The following is a 23,051-nucleotide window of genomic DNA, read 5'->3' as shown; positions in this document are numbered from 1 at the left end:
AAAACTGCCTATGAAAATTACATAGAAGGAGCCCAAAACAAATGCAAGGCTGCTTGGGATATTATAAAACAAGAACATACTTCTACTCAAACACAAGATGTTCTACTTGAGCCAGAAGAGCTCAATAAATATTTTACAACTACAGTAAATGAATTAAAATAAAAAATTAAACAGTCAGACATACCAGCAATTGATATACTTGCTGATCAGCCACCTAAAAGGGCATGAGTTTCACTGGGACCCTGTCACACCCACAGATATAATAAATATTGTTAGAAAATTTTCAAACTCGAAAAGCATGGACTACAACTGACTATCTAGCTACATAATAAAAAGGACACTACACCTCATTTGCAATCCAATTGGTTTTATTATGAATAAATGCTTAGAAGTTGGAGTTTTCCCTGAACAGCTCAAAATTTCCAGTTATACCCATATACAAAAAGGGGGAAAAACACCTCCCTGAAAACTATAAACCAGTGTCTATTGTACCAATCTTTTCCAAAATATTTGAGGCATTTTTCCACAAACTGTTAAGCAACTATTTTGGAAAGAACCCATATCAACCAGGTCTGTAAAAGTTATCAAGGGTGTCCTATCTCACCTGGAAACCTTCTCATCTAGTGAGTAACAAATATCTCAGAACAGCTTACTTTGGACTTTTTCAGTCTCATATATCTAATGGGCTATTACTATGGGGCCACTTATGTCATGCCAGTGATGTACTACTGATGCAGATAAAGGTTCTACAAATAGTGTTCAAGGGAACACTGCTGTCCCTTATTCATCAAAATGAAAATAATGAAAGTGATAAATCTTTATATTTATGCATCAATGATATATGCCAAACAGCAAAGAACAGGATTGAACACCAGAGAGAAACAAGGAGAATATTGACATTCCTAGACATGGGCTGACAAAAACAGACAACTCTCACAAAGTGAACTGCTTGGAATTATTTAACAAATTACCACATACTGCACTCAATACACCTTTCAATAATTTTAAAAGTAAACTGCACAAACGGTTAATAGACAATCCATACTAAAGTCTTAGAGAATTCTTGGATACTTGCAACATCGAAATTGAGTTTTAAATCTATGATTGCAATACTGTACGACTGATTAATGTAGCATCAATAATTTGTACTTTTAATGTAAACACTAACTAACATAGTAACTTTATATGTATCTTGATGTCATTATAAACCCTATTTCACTACATGTTCTCAACGTCAATTAAGGAATCTGACTACGCCAGGCAAAAAGGAGGGCCGACATTATATTAGGAGTTATGAATGACTTTTATCACTACAGTGGACAGCAGTTGGGTCCAATGTGACCAATGTGTCTGTTTAAGGTTTGACAGCAGTAATTTTCAAAACCAATGAACTGTGAATGCCACTGATGATGGATTCTACACCCAAACACTGATTTGGCTATTCAACTTTTTAAATTTTTTTTTCATGGTGTTTACAAGATGTCCTTTAACAAATGTTTACAAGCTGCAGAGAACCAAGTATTTAAGATTTTTAATAATGGCAGCACATGAATCTGAAGTGATTTGAAGGCAACTATCAATGCACAATCATAAATTCATCTGAAACCAATCCAGCTTCCTGAAGCAGTACTGGCGAGACTGGCTGGGAGCCAGTACTCTTCCAAAATAGACCTTGTGTAACCATACTTGCAGTTGCTACTAGATGCACACATGTAACACGTATTAGTAGTGAACATACCCTTTGCTATGTATCGGTATAATCACTTACCTTTTGGCACACACTGTGCACTGGCCATATTCCAGTATTATTCTGACCAGTTGATACAGCTTATGCCTAAAATTACACTAATTACATACACAATATTTTTGGAACAGATGTAACATGGAAACAGCATATGCAAAACTTTCAGATGCTGTTCACCTGTTTTTTTATTTTTTATATGGTTATGTTGTTGGCTCAACAAGCATAGTAATGGTAGTCTATGTCAGATCACCTGGAAGCAATCATCAAATTATCAGTGTCCCAAAAGCCTCAAGTAACTGCTATCTTTTAAGGAAAAAGTCAACTACTGTGGCAAATTTATACCCAAGGCAGATCAAATTGCATATCTGCTAAGAATACATCAAAGATGTGTGTGAAGTTTGAGTGGTTTGATGCATGTCAGCAGTTGCTGTCTCAAATAAAATTAAATAAAAAAATATAAATATAACTTTGAATCTGCTCCCTGTCTGGCAACTTTCAACCAAGGCACATGCCTCATACTAGGGACCAATGTGGCATAATACAGTACTGGTGCTGTGCTGCATATTTGCTGATCTCCTCTTCACAATCATCACCTTCTCATTTGGGCTCATTGTTGATATGATGCTGGACCCCTTTGGCAGAGCTGGATCCTTTCCCAGTTGGTCACAGTATCACCCAGATCACTACAATCCTATGTAGCATATAAAGGGCGAGATCTTTACTACGACTGCATATCAGCACTGACAGCAGGTCAGAGACAAACATGCTGTTAAGCATAAGTAATACAATATCGTCTTTTGAGACACACTATTAAATGGCAAACATAATCCTAGATATTAACTCATTGCACTTTATAAATTTTATGACCACATGGCAATACATAACTTACTGTTATTGTATTAAGCCAATCACTATTCCATACACAGTGCAATGATCTTGTTTTACTATGGATTTGATTTGTATTATTACTCTGACCTGTGTATCAATGTCTTTAGCAGACTTGGCTTGCTATTTAGTTTTTGCTTTCGAACTGGGCTTAACATCCCACAGTTTTGATGTTTGCAGTATCCTCACAGTTTAAAGCAAGTGCCTGAATGCAGTTCCTCCTTAATGTAAATCTATTTTTTTAGTGTTTTACTTACTTGGTATGAAGGTTTTTGACCTTGCATTTGCAAATGCTGTTATAGATCTAGAAGCAGAGGAACATGTAAGTAAAATACAAAAGCCACAAATACCAAAATGTACTAATAATAACATTTTTAGAACAAAATCTGAAATGCACTTACATAACTCTGAATGCTCCAGCACAGCTGAAGCTGTTGAAATGTGGAAAATGCAAGAAATAGAAGTTAAGAAGCTTCATGGAGTCTTTCAAAAAGTTTGGGAAACAGAATCTGTACCAGAAGATCGGAAAACAGCATAAATTCATACAATCCACAAAAACGAAATACACTCCTGGAAATGGAAAAAAGAACATATTGACACCGGTGTGTCAGACCCACCATACTTGATCCGGACACTGCGAGAGGGCTGTACAAGCAATGATCACACGCACGGCACAGCGGACACACCAGGAACCGCGGTGTTGGCCGTCGAATGGCGCTAGCTGCGCAGCATTTGTGCACCGCCGCCGTCAGTGTCAGCCAGTTTGGCGTGGCATACGGAGCTCCATCGCAGTCTTTAACACTGGTAGCATGCCGCGACAGCGTGGACGTGAACCGTATGTGCAGTTGACGGACTTTTCGCGAGGGCATATAGTGGGCATGCGGGAGGCCGGGTGGACGTACCGCCGAATTGCTCAACACGTGGGGCGTGAGGTCTCCACAGTACATCGATGTTGTCGCCAGTGGTCGGCGGAAGGTGCACGTGCCCGTCGACCTGGGACCGGACCCCAGCGACGCACGGATGCACGCCAAGACCGTAGGATCCTACGCAGTGCCGTAGGGGACCGCACCGCCACTTCCCAGCAAATTAGGGACACTGTTGCTCCTGGGGTATTGGCGAGGACCATTCGCAACCGTCTCCATGAAGCTGGGCTACGGTCCCGCACACCGTTAGGCCGTCTTCCGCTCACGCCCCAACATCGTGCAGCCCGCCTCCAGTGGTGTCGCGACAGGCGTGAATGGAGGGACGAATGGAGACGTGTCGTCTTCAGCGATGAGAGTTGCTTCTGCCTTGGTGCCAATGATGGTCGTATGCGTGTTTGGCGTCGTGCAGGTGAGCGCCACAATCAGGACTGCATACGACTGAGGCACACAGGGCCAACACCCGGCATCATGGTGTGGGGAGCGATCTCCTACACTGGCCGTACACCACTGGTGATCGTCGAGGGGACACTGAATAGTGCATGGTACATCCAAACCGTCATCGAACCCATCGTTTTACCATTCCTAGACCGGCAAGGGAACTTGCTGTTCCAACAGGACAATGCACGTCCGCATGTATCCCGTGCCACCCAACGTGCTCTAGAAGGTGTACGTCAACTACCCTGGCCAGCAAGATCTCCGGATCTGTCCCCCATTGAGCATGTTTGGGACTGGATGAAGTGTCGTCTCACGCGGTCTGCCTGCACGTCCAGCACGAACGCTGGTCCAACTGAGGCGCCAGGTGGAAATGGCATGGCAAGCCGTTCCACAGGACTACATCCAGCATCTCTACGATCGTCTCCATGGGAGAATAGCAGCCTGCATTGCTGCGAAAGGTGGATATACACTGTACTAGTGCCGACATTGTGCATGCTCTGTTGCCTGTGTCTATGTGCCTGTGGTTCTGTCAGTGTGATCATGTGATGTATCTGACCCCAGGAATGTGTCAATAAAGTTTCCCCTTCCTGGGACAATGAATTCACGGTGTTCTTATTTCAATTTCCAGGAGTGTAAAACTGACCCCAACAACAATATAAGAATCGTAGAATGCAAGTTTTCACAGCCAGTATTTTCAATATTACTGAATTTGTTTTATGGGCATTACGCCACTGTCCAAGGTAGAGAATTATGTCTTGAACCACAGCCCAATCCCCATAAAACGAATATCAACCAAAATTATAGAGGAAATTCCTTCCTTCTACTGACTTACAAAATTCTTTCATGAGCATTACAAAACAGACTGGAAAGCCAGCTGGATTGACAGTTAGGAGAGTCCTTAGGAGGGTTTAGAAAAGGACAATCCTGTGCAGAAAAAATTTTAAATCCATAATTTTTAATGAGGTACAGAAGAACGAGAGGGAAAAAGCATTTATACAACATCTGCAGACTTCAAAAAAGCATATGATTTGACTGAGAGGCTATTAAACACCTTAAAATAGTTTAGGGGTGACATCAACTTAGACAATCATAAAAGACAGACAAACAAATACAAAATGCGAAATTAAATTTTTAGGTGAAACCTCACAGGCTTTCAAGACCAAAATTGGTGTAAGTTAAGGAGATGGATTGTCCCCACTGCTGTTCAGTTGTGCACTAGAAAAGGTAATCAGGGAATGGAGGGAAAGAACAGAAAAAGAAGGAATTTAAAAAATAAAATTTGGGAGAAAAGGGGATAATCTGAGAATTGATTGATAGGCTTTTGCATATTATCTTACCATCTTAGTTGCATCTATAGAAGTTGCAACAAGACAGCTTCGAAGCAAGCCATTGTGTATCTTTTGAAAAATCAGATCACGAGCATGTGTTGAAAAGTAATGCCTCCACATTTTTTATGTGAAAACTCAAAGTTTTTTTAAAACAAAACAAATGTTATTAACACTCTATGTCTTTATTCTTTATGTCTACATATTTGCAGCCCTCTTAAACTAGAGGGCTCTGAATAGTAGCATGTGACATGGAGGTGCTAAATGTAGCAATGTCAGAGCATGAGAAACAGCTCACTGTAACTGAGTTTAGAATTCAAAGAGTTCATCCACACTTGAAGCATCCTCTCCTTCAGCATGACAATAGCAGACTACACATGAGCACTGTGACATCAGCAGCAAGCCGACACCTTCGGTTCACTGTCACCGCTCATCCTCAGTATAGTCCTGACTTGACGCCAACTGATTTTCATCTGTTTCCAGAACTTAAAGAACACCCTAAAGGACTTCATTTTGATAGTGATGAAGTTGTGCAAGCAGGCGTGAGGTTCTAGCTCCATCAACAAATTCAAACATTCTACAGTGACAGTATCAACAAACTGTATCTCATTGGGAGAAATGTGTGTGCTGCCTGGGTGACTATGTTGAGAAATAAATACGTAGACATGAAGATAAAGACATAGAATTTTGATAACATTTGTCTTATTTAAAAAGCTTTAAGAGTTTCCACATAAAAAATTCAGAGGCATTACTTTTCAACATGCCCTCGTATATGAGAGCTGCAAAGGAGGCTCCAAAACTACATGGAAACTGATTATAGAAGAACAAAAAAGCTTACAAAATTTAAATTTCTAGGTGAAATAACACAACCAAATGCTTTGGTCAAAGAAGCTAACTTATCAAGGGCAAAGAAAATGGATGTGGCTTTTCAATTAACAAAAAGTCCGTGTAACAAGAGATATATTTCAATAAATGCAGAACTCTGGCACTACAACACTGTCAATATACCAGGATGCTTTTATGCTTCAGACTGTCTTTCATTAAATACAGCCAAATAATTAGGTGAAATAGAAAAGAAGGAAAGGAAAATAATTAGGAAAAGTGTAGGACTAAAATATGACAATGGGAAACGGAAATTAAGAAGCAATAAAGAAGTTTATGAAATTATAGAACCAATATTACACACAATGAGGAAAAGAAGAGCTGTACTCAATGGAAACATAAAAAGTCTCCATGAAAAAAGAATTATCTTTTTTCACAGACACCCAAAAATGTAAATGACATGGATCAAAGAACTTAAAGCAGACCTTAAGTGAGGATACTTTTAGGTTTACAGCTTACGCTGGCCTGTAAAGTATCCCAAATCCTCATTTTCCTGTTTACTGACCGAAGTTACTCAATTAATTTTTTCTCTTCCTACTCCAGTCCGTTCTTTTCACAATATCCCTTCCAAGTAACCTTCCTGTCATTATTCCCTCTTCACTCCATTGATTACTGCATTTGCATAGTGTTTCTCCACTTACTCTGTTGGTTGGTACTCATCTTTCCATTAACTGTAGACATACCCAAGTAAAAGATTTTCATTACTACTACACTTTCACTTACAATCTGACACACAACATTTTCCTTCCTGTATATTTCTGTAATTACATCTGTTTCTGTCCCCCTTTGCATTCAGACTTTAAATGTGAATAAAATTATGGAAAATACAAGATTGGCCATGAATAAATCACCAATCACCTAACAGAAGACACACTGAAATTAAATGAAACACACACACACACACACACACACACACACACACACACACACACACACACACATAAAATGTGATTCTTCCATACAAAGATAGTAAGAACACATGACTTGTACCACAATACAAAGTGAAGTAACTTTTATAATCTGACACACACTTATCCATCAGACAGAAAAAATAAGAATTCCCATGTAACTCTTATCAATTCAGGAGTATTACCTTTGAGAATCTGTGCAAATAAATTTGCATCATTTTCATCATAAAATGGTGGATATCCACAGAGTAGAATGTATGAAATTACACCTATACTCCACACATCTACAGCTTTCCCGTAGGGTTTCTGAGCCAGAACTTCAGGAGCTGAAATAAAAACAACAATTATTACAATGTACTTATAATATGAAAAATCATATCTTTATACAAGTCCTGCTTAGAAATCAGGTTGAACTTTTTTGTAATGTAGATGGGCTTTGTGGTGTGCACATACCAACACCTATCACCACCACTAAAACTGCCACTGTTGGTACACATAGTAGTTATAATATAGTAGCACTAAGATGGCCTTACTGAGATGTAAACAGGTTTTTTTGTAATGTAGATGGGCTTTGTGGTGTGCACATACCAACACCTATCACCACCACTAAAACTGCCACTGTTGGTACACATAGTAGTTATAATATAGTAGCACTAAGATGGCCTTACTGAGATGTAAACAGGTTTTTTTGTAATGTAGATGGGCTTTGTGGTGTGCACATACCAACACCTATCACCACCACTAAAACTGCCACTGTTGGTACACATAGTAGTTATAATATAGTAGCACTAAGATGGCCTTACTGAGATGTAAACAGGTTTTACATTGATTTCTTGACACTCTCATTTATAAAGTCAAACAATGGAAACTCCAGGTAGGAATATCAGTAATGTAAGGAAAGATAGATTTCTGGCCTGAGCTGCTGGAAGTGGTGGTGATGTGTGCGTGAGGTGTGCTAGCTGCTATGTATGAATGGTGTGGCTGAAAGCTTTGTGTAAGTGTAAGTGTCTTTTATTTAAACCGTCTCCAACTTAATATGCCTTCTTTATGGTAACTGTCATTTATAATTTAGACATAAGGATACACAAAGTTTCATGTTCCTGAAACTGCAATATCTACATCCAGAAACTGATTTAACAACCTGCTGTCTTTTTGATTAACAGATTAAACCTTCAATTCTTCACATAACTTCTCACTCACTTGGTAATCATCTTTCCCATCAAGAATATGTCTCAATTTAGAACAAACTGTCCCTAACTAACTTCAGTTCAGAATAATTATTGTAAAATCCTTAAGAAATTCCTTTAGTGGATCAGTGCTTTCTCTTTCTGGTGTTGTTCTCCTTTAACAGGTAATAAATTAAGAACACTAATTAATAAGTCAAAATGTCAGCATATTCATTAGACATTAAAGAATGGCACTGCTAAACTTGAAGAAAGGTGACAGGATAGATGCCAATATTTAAAAAACTGAAACTTCCTGGCAGAGTAAAACTATGTGCCAGACCACGACTCAAACTCAGGATCTTTGCCTTTAACAGGAATGTGCTCTACCAACTGAGCTACCCAAGCATGAATCATGACCAGTCCTCACAGCTTTCCTTATGCCAGTACATCACCTCCTACCTTCCAAACTTTGTAGAAGTCCTCCTGTGAAACAGAGACATGGCTTAGCTAAAATCTGGGGGAGGGGGGTGGAGGGGAGGGGGTGTTTCCAGGATGAACTTTAACTCTACAGCAGAGTGTGTGCTGATATGAAACTTCCTGGCAAGTTAAAGAGCACTTTCCCATTAAAGGCATAGGTCTTGAGTTCAATTCTCAGCCTGGCACATAGTTTTAATTTGCCAGAAAGTTTCATATCACTGCACTCTCTGCTTCAGACTGAAGGTTTCATTCTCAATTACAAAACTGATTTTCTGTCCCATGGGACAACAAAAAGGTTATCCCAACCCAGGATACTCACCTGCCACCCACAACTCATGGGGATTGATTAAGACTGAGTCCAAAGCATGTACATCTCACTCAATGGCATACCAATGTTCTCAATACGACCGAAGTTGGGGGGAGGGGCTCGCAAGCACCCTCATATCTGCACATTATTCCTTATACTATCCTAACAACACAATTGGGGAGTAATGTGGTGGTGCAGGTGAACAAACAGGTGCACATTTTATCCATCTGCATGATTTGCTACTGAGAGAGAATAATAGACATATCAAAGGCTCCATCTGATCTCTTATAAACATGCCCCATATAAGTTGGATGCATTGCCTGAAGTGGTTTTCTATTTACTTTTATCCTGCCATCAACACCTACCAACATGTGCCAGAACTAATGAGCCAGGGGTGATATTTTTCCATGCTCCTAGTAGCAACTGGAGATGTCCCTTTACCTATGTTAATCTCTGTGTTCTGTATTCACTGAAGTCAGACACAAGCTGTTGTTATGTTCCTATATTACTTAAAGCAAATACCATAATAGCCCCTCTGAAATAAACATAGCCATTTTCCTTCCTTGTCCTTCCTCAACTGAGATTTGGCTCTGTCTCTCTGGTAACTTTGTCTTCAACAGGAAGTTAAACTCTAAACCATTTTTTAATAAATATATTAATGGTGCAACTTTACATCATGGTGTGTAAAAATCACAGAGCCTCCATAATCTCCGAGATGGTGTGTCACATGCATCAGGCACCTAGGGTGTGGCTGCAATCAGGTGATCTGGTACTGCATTCTTATTGCATCATGCACTTAACTTTTGTCTATGGACAGTACAAGGTCTGATGCCATCACATCCTTGAGACACACCAAACTGTTCATTTGCCATTATGTTCTCTCTCTCTCTCTCTCTCTCTCTCTCTCTCTCTCTCTCTCTCTACAACATAGCAGCTATCTGTAATTTCACTATTGAAGAATTCACTCTTTCTCTTACCAAATACTGCAATAATAAAAAAGAAACTATCACTAGCTGTTGAATTCTGTGACATATAGAAGGGAAACAATTGTATAAATCATAATACACTACCTGATCAAAAATGTGACGCACCCAGAAGAGATTAGGAAATAAAATGAAACTTCATGTGTTGGGAGGTTATTTGATGTTATTTCAGTGATTACAAAATCAAGTCAAATTTAGAAAGAACTTGGGAGTATGAGTATACTTATCAGAATGATATTGCACCTCCTCTGATCTGGATACAGGCACGAATTCAATTGGGAAGGGTGTTATAGAGTCATTGTAACCTGTCCAGAGGCAAGTGGGGACTTTTGTAACTGGTTCTTGACATCCTTGATGCTGTCACCAGAATGGAGTTGATGCCCGAGCTAGTCCCACACTGTTCCATTGGGGACAGATCTAGGGATCTAGCTGGCCACAGAAGTAACTCAACATGATGCAGACAGTTCATAGAGACACATGTCATGTGTGGACAACCATTGTCCTGTTGAAAAATGACACCATGATACTGTTGCATGAGATTTAACATGAGGAAGTAGGATGTCCTTGATGTAATGTTGTGTCATCACAGTTCCCCCAATCACTACCAGCTGTGACCTGAAGTCATAAGCAATGGTGCCCCACACCATGACACTAGGAGTAACACCACTGTGCCTCTCCAACACATGGGAAGAATGTCACCACCATATTTGATAGCAAGTCATCTTTGGTACTGAATAACTGTGATTCATCACTGAACACAATGTGACACCATTCCCCAACAGTCCATGCTTCTGGGATGGCTGATACAGGTGTGAAGGGGTTACAGTGTGCTTGGTGAACAATATAGTGATCTTACCTTGTGATGCTCAGATGTAGTTGACCAGAAACTGGACAATAAGTACACCTGTCCCCACATTCCAATGCAGACCAACACTGGGACACTGTCACATTAGGGGACTGATGACCATAGCTGTTAAGTCCCATAGTGCTCAGAGCCATCTGAACCATTTTGAACTGTCACATTCAAATGCCCCACAAATCTTGACATTGCACAATTCAACCAGCTGGCAAAATGGAGACCCACAATGAAGCCAATTTTAAACTATCAGATGCTGATAATGCTGCCAAGAGTACATGGCATCTCCACATCCTTCACAGTGATCATTCAAATCTGATGCTGCTCATGCACCATATACAACTACTAGGTCTGTTAACAACAAACATGAATGACACTAACGCACTCTAGTGGCTGTTCTGTCTGTCACAGAGGACTGCAACTCTAATCATATACATGGTATGTACATGTGTGAAGTTTCACTGCCATCCGACCACAACTTTTGGGTACTTAGCTTTTGTTTGCTAGGCAGTGTATTTTGGTAGTAAAATCAAAGTTTTATGGAATTCATGTTGTACCAAGCAACTGGTTAATATTATACTTAGCAAAGAAACTGCAGAATTTGTCTGAATTTGAAGGTAGTGTGAGGTGGAGATGTTGGGGTGAAGATCATTGTGAAATTGCGCACCATTTATTTTTGAGTCCACCACTTTTTTCTTGTACAACAGAAGCATCTATAGTTGTACATATATTAATCATTGGTGGCTGTTTATGCAGATGAAACTTGTGCTATAGTTTAGAAAGATGTGAATAAATAATATTTTTGAAATAATTATTGACTACAGTCATGGGAACGGTTCAGTCATTAATTTAGAACAGGACAGTGTATGCATTTCTGTACAACAGTGATGACACATATGCAGTACATGGTAAAGTGTTAGTAGGACTTGTCAATATGGTTTGAAATGCAGCACACTGCCTAGTAAGGTACCAATGTGACCGACACACAGATTGCATCTGCATGTCGGATTAACAACTGTTGATGCTGCACACAGCCTGAGTGTGGTTTTTAGTCAGTTTTACACACCTGCTGACAAGTTTCTCATATCTGCATTACAGGAAAACAAGAATCTAAGTTCATTCTGCTGCCCTTGCGTAGTGGATGGGGAAAGATACTTCATACGAACATTAGCAGTTTTCCGATGTATTCCATTCACATAACGAGCAAGGGTGAAGGGTTTATTCATACGCCTCCAAAGGACTCTAATATCTCTTGCATTATTCTCATGATCATTACATGACGTATACAATAGTAGCAGCAGAGTTGTCACACCATCTTCCTTCAACATACACTTTCTAAATTTATCCAACAGAATCTTGTGAGAACAATGTTTTCTTTCTTCCAAAGATCCCCATTCAGATTCTCTGAGCAACTTTGTTAAACATCTGTAAGTGGTTTACAAATCTGTTATGGTCTTAGCAGCATGCCTCTGAATTAATTTAATGTCTAGTTTCATGCTTACTTAACAGGGACTCAAGATACTGGAGCAGTACTCCTAGAATTGCTCACACTAGCTTTTTTACGGTATTTCTCTTATAGATGCAGCACAGTTTTGTCAGCATCCTTCAGCCTTGTCTGTTACAAATTCTATTTCATATCACTTCTGGCTATTACACTAAAATATCTAAATGAAGCCTGTTACTACAGTGTAAAGGAGTTAAAGAGTTCTTAGATTCAAGTATACAAAATTCTTAAATAAGAACTTCTTCTGAAAATTCCATGCAGATAATGTGCTGGCCACCCAGTCTATTTAAGGCTAGCCAAGCTATGTCCAACGTCAGTTCTCTATGTGTTGGTTCTTGCTGAATGTTACTTAAATACTGTGTTTAAAGTTGTTCATGGTTCCGTGGAATAACGCTGTATTCAGGCTACTGGTTGTGTTGCACTTGAAAGTAACTACAACAGGATACTATTAGGTTATTTCTTTTGTTATTGGCATTATATTGTCTTTATCTACATTTAAAGGAAACTTTCATCCTTCATATCGAGTGTAAATTCTGTCCAAGTCTTTCTGCATTCCCTTACAGTCATCCAACAGTAATATTTTCCTGCAGACAATAGTATCGTAAGTGAAGAATCTGAAAGTGATGCTGAATCTATCTGGTAAATTGTTAATGTCTAGTGAAAATATTAGTCAACCAGTATAACATAGGACAAGGGTACATCTCGAACCGGGGGCTCAAGGATGCAACAGTTTGAAACATAAAGACTTTGGTAAATCTGCTTATGATTCTACCTCTCCACTTGTTTTGTATACACGTAATAAGAGAAAACTCAATCCCAATGAATCTGTATTTATTTGGATTAAAGGCAAAGGTGTATGTGAATATGTAAAATTTGTATCTGATTGTACTGTCTATTTCCATAAATAAAAATCTGTAGCGTCAGCCACAAACCGGACAAGGGTACATCTCGAACCGGGGGCTCAAGGATGCAACAGTTTGAAAAAATTCAAAAGCATAGTGCCACACATGCCGCTTAGTGCCTTGCTGGCTGGTTACGTAACCTGTCTGGCTTGGTGTTGGCGGCGTGCACAACAGTTTACAAAAATATAGAAAACATTGAACTCACTACAACACAGGAGACAAGAAGAATCGTATCCCAGTGAAGAGTGTTGCAGCCCACGCTCTCGTCGATGGACCTTGTATATTTCTTGGATGTTCACTTAATTTTAGCTTGGATATTAATGACACATTCTCACATAGAAATGGATGGTTCACAGTTGCCATAGTGAGAGGTGGTAGTGGAGTGTCTAATGTACCTGGCCTTGAAAGTTTTAATGATAGAGATGTAATTGCTTATCGTACCTACCATATGTTTGAAATTGCTAATAAAGACTTTGGTAAATCTGCTTATGATTCTACCTCTCCACTTGTGTTAATACACACACACACACACACACACACACACACACACACACACACAAAAAAAAAAAAAAAACCGCGAGCAATGTGCACACCTTTATAGTCAAACAGAAATATCTGTTATGTGAGAGATTCCTTATAAATTCTGATTCTTTACAAATTCTGCTCAGACCCAGCCCCTTGTTTGCTTTGAGTTGTCTTAACTGTTTTTTTATACCAGGTTATTTATTTCAGTATCTCTCAATTTAGAATGGATGCAGCATCCAAACACTGGTATGGTTATTTTCTTCTTAGTGGAGGCTATTTCTCTTTCTGTCTTGTTTCACTCAATTTTCTGTGGTTTGCCACTTGCACCAGTGGACTCATAACCAATGTCAGAGTAGTAGTTGACAGAACAATATTGTCAACTTGTGCCAAATGTAGCTTGTGATTGTATACAATCTTTTTGGCAGTTTTTTAGACTTTTTAATTTTCATGCTACTGTATTCCTTATTCCCTGAAGCTAGCAGAGCAATGTAGAACCAGATTACCTCCATGACACACCTCACTCCCATCCTTGGATCTGCATATGCACATGTCTTAGGGCTTTTTGTTTTCTTCACTTCTCTCCCCTTGCAATACATATTTCTCATTATTTTTTCTTCAAAATATTCTCATATATTGTAGTCTATTTGTGTAAGCTGTATTCTGGCCTCTGTTTCTACCAGATCGCTTGTATCTGCTTTGTAATTAACTTACATGGAAAATGCCCTTTAAATAATGTCTTCCCTTTGGTGTGAAACCACAGCTCTAAAAAATAAACACTGTTCCTAGGTTTATCAAACTATTCTCTTTTATGTTTGTTTCATTAATTCTTTCTCTTAGTTATAAGTTTGTTTCAATTACTCGTTTCAATTACTCAGTGTTGTCCCTGAATTTTCTTTTTTATGCGGTCCTAAATCTATAATAGGTTTCAGGTTGAAAAGCTTCTTATGTAATAATAATTAACTGGTGCCTGTGAACATGAAGCATCAAAAGAGTTTAAGATTATAATGCTTAAGACTAAGTGATGTGGTAAACCAAAGTCTCTAAGTGCTGGATCAGAATTCAACATTTAACAATATCAGTGCATACTTACCAACATATCCAGGTGTGCCACATGCAGTAGCCATAATTCCAGAATCCTCCATCTTTGATAGTCCAAAGTCACTTATCATAATTTTGCTGTCTTCATCTGGACTGTAGTATAGTAAATTTTCAGGCTGCAACATAATAAACTTTTTATTCTAGATATGACATAAGAGATTCTACCATAATGCAATTGTAAAGTGGATTTGAGATAATTACTTTAATATTGTTGTTGTTGTGGTCTTCAGTCCTGAGACTGGTTTGATGCAGCTCTCCATGTTACTCTATCCTGTGCAAGCTTCTTCATCTCCCAGTACCTACTGCAACCTACATCCTTCTGAATCTGCTTAGTGTATTCATCTCTTGGTCTCCCCCTACGATTTTTACCCTCCACGCTGCCCTCCAATACTAAATTGGTGATCCCTTGATGCCTCAGAACATGTCCTACCAACTGATCCCTTCTTCTGGTCAAGTTGTGCCACAAACTTCTCTTCTCCCCAGTCCTATTCAATACTTCCTCATTAGTTATGTGATCTACCCATCTAATCTTCAGCATTCTTCTGTAGCACCACATTTCGAAAGCTTCTATTCTCTTCTTGTCCAAACTATTTACCGTCCATGTTTCACTTCCATACATGGCTACACTCCATACAAATACTTTCAGAAATGACTTCCTGACACTTAAATCTATACTCGATGTTAACAAATTTCTCTTCTTCAAAAATGCTTTCCTTGCCATTGCCAGTCTACATTTTATATCCTCTCTACTTCGACCATCATCAGTTATTTTGCTCCCCAAATAGCAAAACTCCTTTACTACTTTAAGTGTCTCATTTCCTAATCTAATACCCTCAACATCACCCGACTTAATTCGACTACATTCCATTATCCTCGTTTTGCTTTTGTTGATGTTCATCTTATATCCTCCCTTCAAGACACCATCCATTCCGTTCAACTGCTCTCCCAAGTCCTTTGCTGTCTCTGACAGAATTACAATGTCATCGGCGAACCTCAAAGTTTTAATTTCTTCTCCATGGATTTTAATACCTACTCCAAATTTTTCTTTTGTTTCCTTTACTGCTTGCTCAATATTCAGATTGAATAACATCGGGGAGAGGCTACAACCCTGTCTTACTCCCTTCCCAACCACTGCTTCCCTTTCATGTCCCTCGACTCTTATAACTGCCATCTGGTTTCTGTACAAATTGTAAATAGCCTTTCGCTCCCTGTATTTTATCCCTGCCACCTTCAGAATATGAAAGAGAGTATTCCAGTCAACATTGTCAAAAGCTTTTTCTAAGTCTACAAATGCTAGAAACGTAGGTTTGCCTTTCCTTAATCTTTCTTCTAAGATAAGTCATAAGGTCAGTATTGCCTCACGTGTTCCAGTATTTCTACGGAATCCAAACTGATCTTCCCCGAGGTCGGCTTCTACTAGTTTTTCCATTCGTCTGTAAAGAATTCGTGTTAGTATTTTGCAGCTGTTGCTTATTAAACTGATTGTTCGGTAATTTTCACATCTGTCAACACCTGCTTTCTTTGGGATTGGAATTATTATATTCTTCTTGAAGTCTGAGGGTATTTCGCCTGTTTCATACATCTTGCTCACCAGGTGGTAGAGTTTTGTCAGGACTGGCTCTCCCAAGGCCGTCAGTAGTTCTAATGAAATGTTGTCTACTCCGGGGGCCTTGTTTCGACTCAGGTCTTTCAGTGCTCTGTCAAACTCTTCACGCAGTATTGTATCTCCCATTTCATCTTCATCTACATCCTCTTCCATTTCCATAATATTGTCCTCAAGTACATTGCCCTTGTATAGACCCTCTATATACTCCTTCCACGTTTCTGCTTTCCCTTCTTTGCTTAGAACTGGGTTTCCATCTGAGCTCTTGATGTTCACACAAGTGGTTCTCTTATCTCCAAAGGTCTCTTTAATTTTCCTGTAGGCAGTATCTATCTTACCCCTAGTGAGATAAGCCTCTACATCCTTACATTTGTCCTCTAGCCATCCCTGCTTAGCCATTTTGCACTTCCCGTCGATCTCATTTTTGAGACATTTGTATTCCTTTTTGCCTGCTTCATTTACTGCATTTTTATATTTTCTCCTTTCATCAATTAATTTCAATATTTCTTCTGTTATCCAAGGATTTCTACTAGCCCTCGTCTTTTTACCTACTTGATCCTCTGCTGCCTTCACTACTTCATCCCTCAAAGCTACCCATTCTTCTTCTACTGTATTTCTTTCCCCCATTCCTGTCAATTGTGCTCTCCCTGAAACTCTGTACAACCTCTGGTACTTTCAGTTTATCCAGGTCCCATCTCCTTAAATTCCCACCTTTTTGCAGTTTCTTCAGTTTTAATCTGCAGGTCATAACCAATAGATTGTGGTCAGAGTCCACATCTGCCCCTGGAAATGTCTTACAATTTAAAACCTGGTTCCTAAATCTCTGTCTTACCATTATATAATCTATCTGATACCTTTTAGTATCTCCAGGGTTCTTCCATGTATACAACCTTCTTTAATATTATGGCAAACATAATATCAGTCTTTTAAAGTTATTGTAAGTTGCGATGATTTGTATGATTAATGGTAGTACAGAGTCTGAAACTATATCCAGAAAAGCTAAATGACTTTTTTCTGTCTTTACATCATGATCAGTTATTGTTTGCATCCTAAATAAAGGGTGGCAGAAAAGCCAATATTTAGTATGTTGTCAATATTGATATCACAGATGGAGCGTGAGCTCAAGCGGTCAGTTGGGGAAGGGACTGGATCACAGGAAGGCTCTAAAATTGCCACTATTATATTATAAAACATAGTTGGTGCACTAGGAGATGTACCCCAAGAACTGAATTTCACAGGAGGCACAGGGGATTGGTAGTTAGGGTACCTGCAAGGTAATCATGAGTACATCTGTTTATATTATTAAAATTCTTATAAATGTGAAACATTTCTGAACTTTATAATTCAACGGTAATCATCATATGATTATACTTAGCCTGAATCTAACTAAATGATCAACAACCTATGAAATTAAAATTCTATCAAACATTTGGCACTTTTATATACACAAAACTACCCATGTTAAGGAGTTGCTTCATGTTGATCTACCGGTAAGACAAACATTTGCTCTAGAATTTCTTGCATGCATGAAAGTGGACAATAAACAGTCATGAACATTCTGTGGACATATGAAGCCAGCCTCCATCTCCAAGGCCATGTCAATACACAGAACTGCAGACTAGCAGCAATGGAAAATCCACTTGCACATCTACCAGTACCATTTCATTCTGTAAAGGTAACTGTGGTGCGGGTTGACAGCATCGTTTGAAGTAGGGCCATATTTTTTTGAGGATATGGTTCCTGTGAGTCCTTTTTTCCATACAGTCACTGGTAAATGCTATGAGAATCTTTATCAAACAATGAACAATCCAGAATACAATAATGAAAATATTGTGAAAAGGATAGACTGCATTTCACCATATAGTGGATAACTGAGTTGCAGACTGGTATGACAAGAATACTGCTAAACAAGTAAGCTTCAGCCAAAAGGCCTTTTTCTGTATTAAAGAACATACACCCACATTCATGCAAACGCATCTCACATACACACATGACCACTGTCTCTCGCATCTGAAGCCAGAGTCTGATGTATGTTGTTAATGTTATGTAGACATCGCCTGTCATCAGTTAAGATGGCAAATAGCACAATAAATAACAACAGAGAGACCATTTCAAAGCATTCTGAGGATTCTTTAAATGTCTGTGTAGTTGAAAACATAGAACACAGATAGACAGTAATGAGAATAGTATTTTATACAAAATTTGAGATGAGGTGTTTAAAGCCATTTGAGACACAAAAATGGGAAGGCGGTAGGTTCAGTAGAAATAATGGTAGTTCAACAGAAATTACTAAAGCTGGAGGAAAATTTAGTCAGAAGAAATGCTGCAAAAGTGGAACAATACTTCATGACTTACCACTTTGTCTTGAATTAATAGATATTGAGGATGTTTTTGTTCTGTTTCTCAAGGGAAGTCAGTGCAGACATTGAAACAAAGGTAATGACTCAGTCTACATTAATACACTGAAGAACATGCACATCAAGTCTACAGCTTTGATCAGACTTCATCATGATAGTGAGAAATTCAGAACTGCAAGAGGAGTCAGGCAGGATGACCCCATATCAAGAAAAGGATTCTCAGCAGTCCTAGAGGAAGTTTTCAGATTATTCAGCTGGGAACATGGAGGAGAAATGTGTTAATGGAACAAAACTGAACCATCTTTGTTTTGCTGATGACCTTGTGTAAGAAAATAGTACAAAGTAACAATGAAGTAACAGAAGTAGATGTGTTTTTACATTTAAGGCAGTTACTGGATGGACAAGAAAATATTTAAACAGAGAAAGGAAAAGCAGCCTGGAGGGCCTTTTGGGAAACTAAATCAATTTTCAAAACTAACCTTCTGGTGTCTCTGAAAGGTTACTTTGAAATCAGTGTGTATTACCTGTTTTAACTTGTGCCATTGGGACATGAATATTTAATACAAAAACCATCCAAAAACTAATGTTTACTTTGTGAGCAATGGTTAGATGCATCTCAATAATTGCTATAAGGACAGGAAAACAACTGGAGCAGGGAACTGAGTGGAATGTATGTATGTATGGATGGATGGATGAATGATGTAATTATGACCACAATGAACATGAAGTGGAGATGCATAGGACATGTAATCAGGTGAACAGATAGTTGATGGGCCAACAAAGTAATCTACTGGATTCCAAGATAAAAAAAGTTGAAGATAATGACCTAATGGAAGTTTAGTATATGATATTAGAAAATATCCAAAAACAAAATATAGAGGAGACAGGAGCAGTAGATGACAAGAGGTGGTGGTGGTGGTTTCATCATATTCAACATACGATTTCAAGCTAATAACACAGAGTAACTTAATTCTCATTTTCATTTAGGGAAATTAATCAAGAAGAATGATGGTACAAAACCAAGAAAATTCTGTTATTCACTCACAAATTATTGTGAATTATGAACATCATACTGCCATCTATGTGACTCATATTTCTTGCATATAAAATTACTTGTCACATCTGCCTGAATACGTCCAGTGCCTGCCTAAATGCAAATGCCAGCTGATTATTTACAAACACATTTTCACACATCTGAATGAGATGATGTCAGTTGTGGCATAACTTACACTGGCTCTATGCATAGTATAATCCAAACTGAGATAGTAACAATGCTGACTACATAAAGCAGCTGGCTCCCATATTACAACCAGAATGGCCACTCCTATACACACTATACACAGGACCTTGGTATACAAAAACATGCTCAACTCATATATGATAAAGCACTGCTGCAGCACATTCCCATGGAGAAGATCATAGAACAATGGGTCTACCAGAATTGTGATATATGTGCTGTCTCAAAAATGCCTTTTTATCAACTGATATTTTGGGCCTTAGGTATAAGTGAACAATAAAAACTAGCACAGATGGTTGGTTGATTGGGGGTTAAGGTATTAAACAACTAGGTCATCAGTCCCTTGATCCAAGAGAGGGGCATCCAGAAGTAGAGACATTCACTGAGAATGTCATCTGATCTATTCAGAAGAGTCATAAGAATAAAAGTGATATGGCTGAAACATAATGGGCATTTTTTTATAATGTCAATAATAAAAGCAAGATGAAGGAGATAGGGAAGTCTGCATGTGATAAGAAACATTCCACCCGCTACTGTCCCACCCCTGATCCATTTGAGTTAAGAGTAAAGTGTGACAGAATGGAAAACTGAGTGCAGCAGAAAGGAGGCAAACCACATCTAAAAGCGATTAAAACAGAGTAAAAGAGTGATGAAAGATTATCCTTGTCAAGGAGGCAGGGTCAGGGATCTCTCAGACCCAGTTTACAGTGGGAGATTCACCATGCTGAACCACTCTCCCCCTGCTCTGGAGGTTGATTAAAACCTCATAACTGAGAATAAAAATGACTTTCACAGACAAAACTGAGAACCAATTCAACCATCCATGAACTGGGTACCAGTATTAGTGGCAATGAATCTGGAAGTACATACTAAGCATGCAGGGCCAAAAGGAAGGAGCATTCTGCCAAGATATGAAGAGGCTCCACAACCACAATGTGATGATGGCTTGTTACACAAAAGAAAAGTCAGAAGACTATAGGTTAACCTGGTATGACTGATGTGGAGATGACATGGGACTGTGGATTCCTTCTGGGAGAAGTGGAAGGAAGAGCACCAAGCTGCAGGAGTATCCTTGACTGTGCCGAGTTTATTAGATGGCGCAGTAGACCACCACACATCTTTTCCATTTCCGAGCAAGCCGAGATCTCATGTGAACCTGCAAACCCGAACCTGAAGTCAGTAAAGCAAATGAAGAGTGAATAAATGCTCCTCTACCCAAATGGTTGGGCAGTTCATTCCCTGGGATATGCATATGGCTTGAGACCCAGAGAAAGACAACCGAGTAGTCAGCATGATGACAGTCAGTGAGAAGATCATAAATAGCACAGACCAAAGGGTGGCAAGAATACCAGTGGTCAATACCCTGGAGACTCCTCATTGAGTCAGTACACATTAAAACACTGTCAAGGGAGACCCATTTAATAAAATGGAGGGCTCTTCTAATGACTGTCAGCTCTGCTGTGAAAACACTACGTGTTTATGACAATGAATTTTGTTCCACACTGGCAGGAGATGTAAAAGAATGTCCCACCTGATCCACAGTTTTAGAACCATTGATGTAGAAGATGGCAGTTCTGGGAACTCCTGAAGAACTGGACGTAACAGATGTCAAAAGATCGTGGGACGAGCGAGACTTCAGAATCCTGGAAGAGATCGGTCTTAATCCATGGCCTGGGCACCATCCATGATGGGTGTGTAAGAAGGCGTGGGGAGCACAGTCCAGGGAGAGGAGATAGATATCTCGGCAGAGGGAAGCGAGACACATTCCAACCGGTAATATCCCTGAAGGCAGAAATCAGGACTATGACACCCCTTGTGTGTAAAGAAAATGGGATACATGGGACGACCAGAGAATTATTGCATGATGATTGCATATTGGAGACCAAGAACTCGTACCATCAAATCTGAAGAACAACGATCCCCACTTCAGAAGGAGTAATGTCTATGGGACTAGTCCCAAAAGCACCAGTGACCAGACAAATGCCACAATAGTGGACAGGGTCTACCAGTTTCAAAGCTGAAGGAGCTGCTGAGCAACCATAGTCCAGTTGGGATAAAACCAGGGCCTTGTCAATATGGATAACAGTGGCACAATCTGCGCCACATGATGTGTGGGCAAGGAAGCAGAGAACATTAAGTTTCCACAACCAGTTAATCTTCAGGTTATGAATATGGGGCAGCCAAGTCGGATTTTTATCAGAATGGAGGCTCAAGAAACGGGACTTTGTTACAATGTTCAGGTGCTGGGTACCTGAGTAGAGCTCTGGGTCAGGATGAACTGAGGTACGACGGCAGAAATGCCTTACCCTCGTTTTCATAGGAGGGAATTGGAAACCGTGGGAAAGAGCTCATGCAGAGGCCCACCGGATGGCACCTTGGAGCTGGTGTTCAGCAGAGGCTACCGAGTGGGACCTGCACCAGCCGCAAAAATCGTCGACATACAATGCAGTCTTGCCCAGTGACCCGACCCAAGAGATGCCAGGAAGATAGTGACACTCAACACAGAGCCCTGTGGGATGACGTTTTCTTGATCCTGTAGCGAGCTGAGTGAAACGTCTAGCGGGATAAGAACTGACGAATAAAAATTGATAAGGGGTCTTCAAAGCCCCATTCATGGAGGGTGAATAAAATGTTATGATATCCAGTAGTGTCGTGCACCTTATGCAGGTCAAGAAAGGCTGCAATGAGATGTTGGCATTTAGTAAAACCTGTTGGATAGCTGTTTCCAACCTGCGCAGATGGTCGGTTATGGATTCTCCCTTCCAGAAGTCACACTGATAGGGGGACAAAAAGCCTCCGGATTCAAGAACCCAGCATAATTTGTGGGCAAGCATCCTTTCAAGCAGCTTATAGAATACGTTGGTCAGGCTAATCGGTCAGTAACTACCCAGAGACGTTGAGTTCTTGTCTCGCTTAAGGATTGGGACAACTATG

General features: G+C 39.5%; 1 protein-coding gene across 1 annotated transcript in view; it reads right to left on the bottom strand.

Moving 5' to 3' along the window:
- LOC126185185 (calcium/calmodulin-dependent protein kinase type 1-like) overlaps positions 1-23,051 on the bottom strand; it is a gene marked incomplete at its 5' end in the record, with an annotated part of 455,847 nt that overhangs the window by 46,641 nt on the left and 386,155 nt on the right. The window contains 2 exons of the mRNA XM_049928045.1: positions 7,288-7,428; positions 14,913-15,036. Of these exons, the coding sequence (XP_049784002.1) occupies positions 7,288-7,428; positions 14,913-15,036 (265 nt within the window). The remainder of the gene's footprint in view (positions 1-7,287; positions 7,429-14,912; positions 15,037-23,051) is intronic.

The sequence above is a fragment of the Schistocerca cancellata genome, chromosome 4 (assembly GCF_023864275.1).
Source record: "Schistocerca cancellata isolate TAMUIC-IGC-003103 chromosome 4, iqSchCanc2.1, whole genome shotgun sequence".
Taxonomy (NCBI): domain Eukaryota; kingdom Metazoa; phylum Arthropoda; class Insecta; order Orthoptera; family Acrididae; genus Schistocerca; species Schistocerca cancellata.
This window is presented reverse-complemented; position numbering and strand designations above follow the sequence as displayed.